Raw genomic sequence first — 11482 nt, 5'->3', positions numbered from 1 at the left:
GGCTCAAACTACCCGGCCCCGCTCTCCCTGGGGCTCGGCCTGTCTGCCCTGCAACTGGGTCCCAGCAGAGTCCTCTGGCCACCATTAATGAAATTTTTCTTTCGAACCCCCTGAAACGTTCTGCGAACCCCACTTTGGGAACCACTGCTCTAGGTGCTTACAAATTGATTGTTTAAGTTTGATTGTTCCAGTATCTTTCCATCATGTGAAAACTAAAGTTACTATGTAATATGCAGGCCAGCTTATTAAGTGGAGTTACCCATTGGAAGCACATTACACAAAAGGTTCAGGGTCTGAACTAGGTGGCAATAGGTTTAAGGGTGGAATTAAGAAAATATTGTCATTAACCTATAAAGTTCTAAATTGTTTGGTAACTGGATGATAATCAGGAGGATGTGATTTTTAAGGGTCCAACCTCTCACAACCTGCTAGAGCGAGAAATGCTTTGTCAGAGCTATCACAAACAAGTTTCCTGAAAAGTTTTTCAAGCTCTGGTTATTGACCAATAATTGGAAAGAAGATAGTATGAACTCTGATTTTGATCATAAAAAAGAAAGAAAAAAGAGCACACTAAGCTATTGCAGAGCATAACACACTCATTTGGCTAAAAAAAACCCTGCAGAGCCATACCGAGCTATCACGATAGCTTCAAATTCAGTCAATAATTTCCTACTTATGGCAACTAATACGAATAACAGGGTTTCATGTGTTAACTGTATAACAACTCAAATGACAGATAAGCATGCCCGCATACTCAGAGTGTTAACATTTCTAATATGAACTACAAGGTGAACTGAACTGTACAGCACACACGCCAGCACCACTGAGGTCAATCATCTTTCATATAAACTTTATTCCAGTATGTTTCATAGCTTAAATAAATAGGATTACAGAGAATTAATAGAAAAGGAATACATCAAAATATATAGATGAGACCAAAAACAGCAATAACAATACTTGGCCCTGATATAGCTCTTTTCCGCCATAGATCTCGGAGTGCTTTATAAAAATTAGTAGGTGTCATTATGCCCATCAGACAGATGGGAAAAACTGAGGCACAGAAAGATAAGTGGACTTCTCCAAGATCACAAAAAGTTAACAGCAGAACCAGAACAAAACCGAGTTTTCCTGCCTCCCAGGCCTGTGTTCTATTCTCTGGACTTAGTCTGAGATTCATAAGAAGACAATAAGTCACTGAGGTGGCATGATACAGGATGGCAGTTCAATATGTCTTGACAATTAAAAAAGGAGGGAGTATTTGCACCAGTAATACCAAGATTGGGAGAAGGTCAGAGAAGAGCAGTAGTGGATAAGCAAAGGGTACAAACAGCAAAGGGGAATAAAGAAAGATAGAAAAGGTGAATAAAGCAGATTGGAGTTACTCCAGAGTGTATTTTACAAGCAAGGGCTATTTTCACTATACCAACACTTGTACTCAATACTTAAAGCCAGTAGACTATTTTTTAAACTGAGAATATAGTCTCTAATTCTTTCTCCACAATGATGTATGCACTGTCCCTAAAGACTCAGTTCAATATGGTATAGATGCTTTGTAAGTAGTCCTAAAGTGGCATGTTACTTTGGGGGACCGGGGGAAGATACAGAAGATCATTATAACTGCAGGGAAGATGACAAATGCATTCACAGTGAACTCTAGACTGAAGTCAGTATGAAGTAAGAAGTGCCCGACTTTAAGCAGGGATAAAGCCATGCCAACAACTGCAGAGGACTCTAGTGCAAAACAAACAGACTAAAAATAAACCCATAGTCTTTCCATTTCCTCCCTTGCCTATCAATCCTCTCACCCATCGCTAGCAACTAGGGACACACAAAGATCCTCTGGTTCCTTAGGGGGCAGCAGTTTCAGGGAGAACCAGGCAAAGACCCACATATAGGGACCAGGTGGCCCAAACCCTCCCCCAAACAGAGGAAAATTCTGGAAATTCTGCATGGCCTGATTTCCCCTCCTCTCCACAAAGGAGGAAGCAGATGGGACAGCTATGCAGCCTAAACTTCCAAATGAGAGCTAGTAGTGGACCAACCCACCCAAGAATGGCCACAAAAAGTTGTACAAGTGCACACACAGACATGTATGACATGAATGTTGTGTTCGAGGGATATTGAGGATTAGGATTTCGACACATCAAGATTTTAAGTGTCAGGATATGTCTGGATTTTGATCAGGGCCTACTCAGACTACAGTAATGAAAGATGATCAACCTGCAATTCTCTGTGGTATTCCCTCTATTAGCCAATTGTAAGAACAACTGGCAGGCCTTCACCACTATAGAAAATTCAATGGAACAGATTTTCAACTAGCAGACAACAGATGAAGATAATACTAACATAACAATGGTTCCCAATGCAGATTATAGTACTGGTATCGGGGCTAGTTCAAGCAAATCTGGGGCCTAGCACACTATTCAATTAGGTCCCGCACTGCTAGGGGGTAGTTCAATGTGTGATCTGCTCTCCCTCTCCTACATACTCCAAATGGTTCTGCCAGCCAGCTGGGTGGGTAATGGAAATAGGCAATAGGGAATATGGCCCTAACTGCTGTGCATTCATCGAGAACAAATGGAAGAAGGTTACCAACTAAACCAAACTAGAGGCTGAACTGTAATAATAGAATCAGAGGGTTAGAAAAGGGTCATCTAGTCTAACCCCCAACAATTTTTTATTCCCCATTTCCCAGGCCTGCTTAGGGATACCTTTCCTCCCAAGAAATAGCACTGGGCCCATCAGTAGTTCCACTGACTCCAGTGGGAACACTCATAGTGTAAGGTACTATTGATGTAACCTGGTTAAGGGGACAAGGGAGACCCTGATTCCCCACAGGGCTCAAACTGGGACTCAAAGGATATGAGCTGTATACTAGAGCTGCAAGGTATAATTTCCTGCTCCAACAGACATACCTGTGCTAGTTCTGATTGGGCTATTGTGCTAAAAATACAAGCGTAGCCACTGCAGCATGAGTGGCGGGATGGGCTAGCTCCATGAGTACATACCTATGATCTCAGATGGAACCATACTCAGGAGGGTCAGCCCATCACTCTGCTGCAGCTATACTTCTGGTTTTATCATGCTAGCTGGATCAGGGCTAGCTGGGTACATCTACTCAAGCTGAAAATTGCATCTCCCAGCTCCAACGTAAACATACCCAAACAAACGTCATAAATTAGCTTAACTAGTTACGGAATCAGAGAAATATAAACCCATTACTTTACCAGGATTTCTCTGAGGAACTCTAAAAAATAGGTAGTATTACTCGTGTTACCATGCAACAAATTCTTGCCAATTCTTGTTTAAATTTTAATACTATGGAGCAGCAGTAGCCATTTGACAATATTAAGGATGCTGCTACATTTTTTTAAAAGCGGATTCTGCAGCCCCTGTAAAATTCACAAAAGAAATCAGATCAGCTTGAAAATTGGGAGGATAAATCTGGAGCCAGGATAAATTTTGTGGGAAAAATATGAAAATACTTGAACAATGGGGTTCAGAGACTTAGGGTACCCTAAAATTAGGTGTTTTCAAAGTTACAAACATCTAATGCTTTTTCTGTACATAACTAGGGAAGAAATAGTGAGTAAGGTAATCATGAAACTTATATAGCTAGACTCTTCTTGCTGATATCTAGTGCATGGTATCATCAGAGGTCTAAAATCTAAATATGAGAGGTTATCAGACCTTCTTTTTGGCACTATGGAGTGGAATGACAGAAAGCTGGTAATCTATACGCTGCTGGCACAAAGCACAAGCTTCCTAGCTGAGCTGTTAACTGTACTTCCAGCTTCACCCTGACCCATACAACAAGAGGCTAGGTGAGTTCAGGAAGAAGAGGGGGGGAGAACTGAGAGCTGAAGCTGTGACAAGTGTGTAGATAACAGCTCAGCTCCTCTTGCCGCAGCTCTTGCCAGAATACAGGGTTTAGGGACAAATTCTACTCCCTCCATCCTCTTGGGGGCAGAAAGACAGGGGTGGGGGACTCATCCCTGAGACCAATACAGGAGATGAAGAATCAGCCCAGCTCTTTATATGGCTTCTCTATCCAATAAACCATCTCTTGAACACCAGCAGGGGAAGTGCCAATCTGACAAGTATATTGTGGGGAATCAGGATCCCTCCCCTGACCTTTCTGATGTTGTGTGTGTACAGGGGGGAAGCAAGGTTTTGGGGTGGTGCCAGGAGAGACAGCAGGAATGAAGTAGTAAGTGGAGACAGGGATAGCCCTCCAGTGATGGGCCCCGTAATGCCCCACTCTCCTGGGTTTGGTAGGGCTTCTTCACCTGCAGGAGTGCTAGAGAGCTGGAGCTGCTGTACTCCCTAAAGGTCATCAGAGCTACCTGCTACAGAGGTTGGAGCTGAACTTTGGCACCACCAGCAGCAAAGCACAGCAGTCTCATAATGGTTTGATCTTGTTACTATTAAAACAAACAAAATTTCTCAGATGTGGCACTGGCTCCATCTAGTGGTCTTTTATCTTTCAACTTCATTAAGTACCCAGGCTGCTCATTTGTTAAAGTCAACACATGATGATGAGTAAGGACTGGCAAAGCAAAGCAAAAAAAGAAAACATAAGAAGAGCATTTGACCATGATTTCATACATATTGTACCATTTCTATCTCATGTGTATGCAGTGATCCCTGTTCAAAGCTAGATGTTCCCACTGCAGATATCATATTACCATAGCCCATGTACATTTAGGACTGCGGGGTTAGTGTTAATTTTTTGTGAATGTTGACAGGTAATACTGATGTTTATTTTCAAAGATTTTTCCTGGTTTTGACTTAAACTATTGCGCTATTGAAAAACCCACCATTCAAGATTTAATAAATATAAGCTTCAGAAATGAAACAATATTTAATGAGACAGCAGAGACTTCCAGTTTTTTGCTAGGGAAAACTAGGTATTTTTTAACTTTTCTCCTGTGAAAATTTCAGTTATGAATCATGGAATATTTTCCATTAGTTTTTGGATGGGGAAGAAATTGACATTCATTAACATTTACTACTTAAAATGTAATCCTTCTAGTCCAGGTATCCTCTCCTTGAATGACCAACTAGAAAGATGTGAAAAATTATGAGGGTGAAGGGAGGAATGAAGAGTTCAGCATTTGGATTCATTTTATTAAATAGTGGAGAAAATGTAGGCAGATTATTAAAATATTTGTGAGTTTCTTACTGATTAAGACAAAAATTAAAGAGATACTGAAGGAATTGAAGGACAAAACCATGATAAGTGAGGTTAAGAATAAATTGATATGATTATAAGTAGAATATCAAAATGAATTCTCGAATACATTTTACTATAAATCAGTGAAAATGTATAGTGTTAGCACGACACAACTTTTTTAAAACCCTTAATACAAAATTAAGTGTTGAAAAAATTATTAGGGGGTCTTAGACCTATTAAGCATTAGTCACTTATGACTCTCCAGTCAATAAACCTGAAGGCCCTTGAAACCTACCTGAGGAGTTGTCTTCCTGAATGTATCAGTTCCCTGGATCACATCTTTTATTATTTTTTCCTTGAGTGCATTGTACTCTTCTTGGCTCAGATGAATAGCTTCCAGGTTTTGGTTACAAACTGGACATTTTCCGCTGTAACAATAATAAAACCACAAACAAAGTATGCATGTGTGTGAATAAGAATAGTAAAAGAGCTATATGTTAAAATTCACTTCCGTTTATTAAATGACTATGCATGCCTCTTTCTGTGCAAACAAAAAATAAATAAGTCATCAGAAAATGACTTGTGCCCAGTTTGGGCCAGATCCAAAACCTATGGAAATCAATGGAAATGCTCCAACTGACTTCAATGGGTTCTGGATCAGATCCTTGGGGACATTTAGGGGTCAACTTCTGTGTTCAATTACAAGCACTACCACAAACTTCCGGCATGACCTTGGAAAATACATTTAGTCTCTCTCTCTATCTTAGTTACCCCATCTGTAAAATAGTACTTCTCTGCCTCATAGGTGTGTTGCAAAGATAAAATACATTAAAAACTCAGATGATCAGATACTACAGAGGGGACCACAGAAATAGCCTAAAATTGACTAAAGCATTGACAGAGCTACCAGAGCCTTTCCATGTTGACTCCCCCTCTGACATAGTCTTTCCCCACTGCTGGAACTTTTAACTGTGCAGGGGGGCGGCGAGTTATATGGGCCAGTGGTGCCCGTGCTCCAGCAAATTCAGGACCCGGGGGTCTGGCTCCATCAATATTTGGGGCTGGGTCTCTCCCCCAGCCCCACCTGCTGCCCCGCATGCCTCCCCGGCCCCGTGTGCCTCCCCCGGAGCATCCCACAGCCCCTCCTGCCATCCCTGTGCGCCTCCCCCGGAGCGTTCCTGCCTGTGCCCTGGGCAGTGGGTGGCTGCCCTGCCGCTCTGCGCTGCGCTCCCTTGCCGGCCGCTGCCAGCTACAAAAGGGAGCAGCGCCGGCAGCAGGCTGAGGTGGCGGCGCAGCCGCTGCCTGCGGAAGGAGGAGGGGAGGAGGCACACATGTGATGGCAGCCCTCCCCTCCCCCGGCACCCACCACAGGGGAGGCGAGGGGGCTTCCTGGACCTGAGGGGGCCCAGCCCCTAGGAGCACGTGCAGTGACGGTGCCAGGTGAGTGTGCCACCGTGGAGAAGGGGGGGCCCCTCCCCGGAGCTCTCTGCTGCCAGCAAGGAGAGGGCTGGGGGGACCGTGGAGTCCTCCTCTCTGGCCCCAGCCCCGGGGCAGCCTCCCTGCATCCCGGAGTTTTCATCCCCACCCACACCCCAGAGCCCGCACCCCCAGCCAGAGCCCTCACCCCCACGCTCTGCCCTAGCCCTGAGCCCCTCTCACACACCCCAGCCAGAACCCTCACCCCCCCTCACCCTAACGCTCTGCCCTAGCCCTGAACCCCTCCCACACACCCCAGCCCCTGCCAGAGCACTCATCCCCCCACACCCCAACCCTCTCCCCAAGCTCTGAGCCCCCTTCCACACCCTAAACCCCTCATCCCAGCCCCACCCCAGAGCCCTCACTCCCCCCACACACATTCTGCAATATAGAGAAACTGTTAAACGCTTACTGTTTCCAGTCGATTTTTACATTATTTTAAAAAATATATATCGACTTACAAGGTAGGTGTGGGGCCAGGACTTGGACCCGTTCTGGGCACCACCAAAAATTATACAAACCTGCTGCCCCGGACTGTGCAGCGGGGAGGCTCTGGCAGGGGGGAAGAGCAGGAAAAGATTCTGGCAACTCCCCACAGCAGGAGCCTTTCACTGAGGTGAGGAAAGGCTCTGGCACGAGGGAGGCAGCAAGACACTGCACTGCTCAATGTAGCAGTGTAGATGTGGAAGGCACTGCTTGAGGTGTGAAGATCCCATTTTGCCAGCTACCCTCTATTAAACTAAATCAATATATTCAGACAGTAAACATTGCAATAACCAGGTCAACATACACTATTCATAAATTATTACTGAACAGCTCCAAATCCATCAGAGATGTATCATGTAAAGCATGTTTCAGGCACAGAATCATAGGGTTAGAAGGGATCGCAACGGTCATTACCCCGCCAAGATGCAAGATTTGTTGTGTCTAAATTATCCAAGACAGATGACTATCCAGCCTCCTTTTGAAAACCTTCAGTGAAGGAGCTTTCACAACCACTTTACGCAGTCTGTTCCAATGTCCTACTGTTCTTGCAGCTAGGAAGTTTTTCCAGAGATTTAATCTAAATCTGCTATACTGTCATTTGAACCCATTGCCTCTTGTCCTGCCCTCTGTGGTAAGAGAACAACTTTTCTCTATCTTTTTTATGGCAGCCTTTCAAATATCTTCCCTGCCCCAGTCTCCTCTTTTTCAAACTAAACATACCCAGTTCCTTCAGCCTTTGCTCATATGACTTGCATTCCACCTCTTTAATCATCTTTGTCATTCATCTCTGTAGCCTTTCCAGTTTCTCCACAACCTTTCTATACATACCATCTTGGGAAAAAAATATTTTAAAATCCTCCAAGCCCATGTACAAGGACACCCTGGATCTCAAGTTCATTTGCCCAACTAAAATATGATTGCCCCAATTTCTTCGAGGTCAGAATGAGGTTTTTGTTGATGTTTTTTAATTAAGTTGTGTTGCATATCCCTGCCTCAAAGACAAGCTAATGATCTAACACTCTTAAAAATCCTGGGTGAACCACCTAACTTATATGTTTGATTGTGGATGAAAATTACAACCAATTCCAACCTTCGCTTTTTTGGTAAAAAGTGGCAGTGGATAAAGGAACAAAGGATCAGCTATTTTGCTTAATTCCCCTTGTAGTGTTACTTGGCCAGGTAGGCACCTGGGGAACTAAGCTAATCATGTCTGAGCTCTCCCTGAAAACTTTGAGGACTTTTACAAAAAATATGAGGTAGCAGACCTGTTTTCATCCTCATCCTCAGCTTGCACAGGCCAACCACTGTCTCCAGGATTTTTAAGTGCAAGTCATCAGGTTGTCCAGTAGGCATTACATAAATAAAATGTCATTTATCCTGAACAGTTCTTTGGTTGTTCCAGGCTGCCAGACAAAAGGATTTTTCCTTGCATCCTCCCACTTAGGTCTTTTCATAGATGCAAAGTATAATGTTGATGTTTCTCATTTTCCCCTTTACAATGGTCTGTTTGGAGACTTACATTCATCCAGCTGTGCATGCTTTGAACTGAAGGAGGGATCATTCTTTTTTACATCAATCAATTTGTGAAGTTCTGATATGCATAATCCTAGAACACTGCCATAGATTTTGAGCTTTAAATGTTAAACAGTAAATCATTCTCCTCTGATTTTTGCACAGAGAAAAGCGAAGAGTGAGTTGACGTATATTTCTTACCCAACACAACTATAAATACCTAATTGGCACAACAACCAGACTTCCGGTCTATAACAAAACACAGACCATAAACAAAAAATATTCCAAAATTGCATGAATTATCGTGCGGACAGTGTATTTGCTGACTTAACACACTAATAATGTGCAACTTTTAGTACTTTCCACATGCTCAACCCACTGGTTGCGATCATAGGCCTAAGCCACACATTTGTATTAATCAGAAGTCTGGCTATTTAAATAATCCTAAACTCCTGATAAATAATTCTAAGTACAACAGGTAGAAATTAGAATAACATTATTAAAACTCCACAATTTAAGAGCCCACAAGACCCACCCCAAAAATTATTGAGACTCCACCAAAATTATTAAACTTAACATTTACAGACTGTATGTTACAGCTGGCATATTTGAACCTTGAATCTTTTGCCAGTATCACTTTATATTAGTTAGAAAGATCTAATCGTAGAATAAAGTAAAGTCACATGTTATGCTTTGTTTAACAAATTCATAACATTGTTTCCCATGAGCCAAAGCCTGCTGAGTGTCCTCAACCTCCATTTAATGTCAATGGGAATTAAAGGCACTCAGCACCTTGCACAATTGGGTTCTTGTATTGAATTTCTCTTCAAAAAGCTACCTTAAAATTACATTTCAAATTTTGTAATCTCAGATAGCTCTTTTTATGCATACATGCTGCAAAATTCTCAGCAATCACCCAAGAGCCACAGTAAAGGTGGCAGGGTGGGTGGGAGGGGGGCTTTCTTAAATGGTCAGAAAAGCAGCCAGCAATACTGACAAGTGTATTACAAAGACAGAGAAGTTGCGGCTCATTTCAGAGTGGGTGTTCCAAGAGCAGTATAACCAACCAAACCACCTCCTATGAGGTAAGTTTCAGTGATTATTCAGGGTAACATTGTTTTTAGCACACAGTTGGATGCAGGTTCCTGAAGAATAAAAATAGCATTCCCCTCAGGAATGAAAGCTGATCACACCTCTGCATGGTTTAGGAAAGAACATCATTCCCTGATAGCTAGGTGCACTGTTCAATTATTTTCTGGAGTGGTGGGTATAATGCCAGACTTAACAAGCTGATGTTTGGATCCAGCATACCAATTGTCATGTGGAATCCCTAAGCAGAAGAGAATTAGAGCTTTCCATAACTGACCTTGGGAAGTCAAACAGCCTTTCTAACTCTCAAAGAAAAATTAATAGTCAGAAGAGTCTAAGTCTTAAGCTCCTGATTATCAGGACTAGAAGAACCTACAAGCTCCAGGAAGCTGGAGGAGGAAGAAAACAAGCAGCCTGTATGCTGCAAATCAGCAGCCCACTCCTCCTCCCACAGCAGTCAATGTTTCCTCTCCCCCTCCCCGACTTCAATAGCACCAGATGCAATACACATTCACATTTAAGAAAAGCTAAGAGAAATTTTAAAGAGTCAGCACCTGTACACTCTATTTTTATTACAAACCCTAAGGAGCATATAACTCAAAAACATTCTTATCTTTGACACATTTCCAATTGCCAATACACGAGACACAAATCTGGCCTTCAAATTAGATTGACAATACATAAGACAAATTCACAAAGTTACAAATATTTGTATATTATATTTTGTAGAAATATGTATCTAAATTGTCCATGAAGGAAAATACTTTGCAATTCCTTGATTTTGTCCATACCGCAAATTAACATTTTTTTGGTGCAAACCCCTGTGGTAGGGCCAGGTTCTGAGCAATTACATAGGGACAGTTTACTTTAACCAAAATAATAATCTTGGCAAGGGTCTCTGGCTCCTAACCACCTCCCATACAGCTTTACAGTCAATAAACAAACAAACAGCCCTACAAACAGAGCAGCTCGTTTCCTTCCCACTGTGGTCAACAAAACAGCTTTCTCCTCCTGCTACAGGTGTATCCCAGACTCTCTTTAAGATGCAGGGCCTAATTAGCTCCCAGCTGAGAGCAACCCCTAGACCTGTCTTTGAACCCTGCCTGAAAGTTAACTCAAAATAAATAAACCCATCACCAGACACATACACTGTCAGGCTCAGAGTCTTCCTAAGGGCACTGTTGGGGCGGGATTACAGATCCATGGCACCACCTCAGGGGTTTGAGAAGTCCTGTACACGCACCAAAAAGTGGGTGTTAGAAATTATGATCAAAAAATTTATTTCAATAAGGAATTTGAAATAAAGGACTATTTCTATTATGTTTACTTGTTTTACCAAAGTAAAGTTCATGGCAAAAAAAATCAAACACGTTATTTATCAAGTTTTTACATAAAATATTGTATTTACCTATTTTTAATGGTAGTTAAGTGTCCTTCCCATTTCTCTCCTGGAATGCTAAAAACAAAAATATATATAATATAAATAATGTTAGACTTCTGTGTCATCATTTTTGAACTACAGTACAGCCAAAAGATTTTTTTTCTGGTCTGCATCTAGAAATAAAAATAATAACCGTTTACACTAAGGAGAAATTATATGAAGGCTCATCCATTATACCTGCTTATGTGCAACACCCCGCATATGACTACTTAAGCATTTATCCACAGTGGAACAGGCCTTGGGCCAGACAGAGAGAGAACAACTCTGCAGTCCAGTGGTTAAGGCATACCCCTCCAGGAGGT

The 11482-nt window shown here is 42.3% G+C and overlaps 1 protein-coding gene across 1 annotated transcript in view; it reads right to left on the bottom strand.

Moving 5' to 3' along the window:
- PRORP (protein only RNase P catalytic subunit) overlaps positions 1-11482 on the bottom strand; it is an 87173-nt gene that overhangs the window by 70938 nt on the left and 4753 nt on the right. The window contains exons 3-4 of the mRNA XM_024195999.3: positions 11148-11195; positions 5472-5604 (exon numbers count right to left, since the gene is read on the bottom strand). Coding sequence (XP_024051767.2) covers positions 5472-5604; positions 11148-11195 — 181 coding nt within the window. The remainder of the gene's footprint in view (positions 1-5471; positions 5605-11147; positions 11196-11482) is intronic.

Source organism: Terrapene carolina, unplaced genomic scaffold (genome assembly GCF_002925995.2).
Source record: "Terrapene carolina triunguis isolate 2854851 unplaced genomic scaffold, T_m_triunguis-2.0 Scaffold96, whole genome shotgun sequence".
In the NCBI taxonomy this organism is placed as follows: domain Eukaryota; kingdom Metazoa; phylum Chordata; order Testudines; family Emydidae; genus Terrapene; species Terrapene triunguis.
Note: the sequence above shows the minus strand (reverse complement) of the source record. Positions and strands in the feature narration are given on the sequence as shown.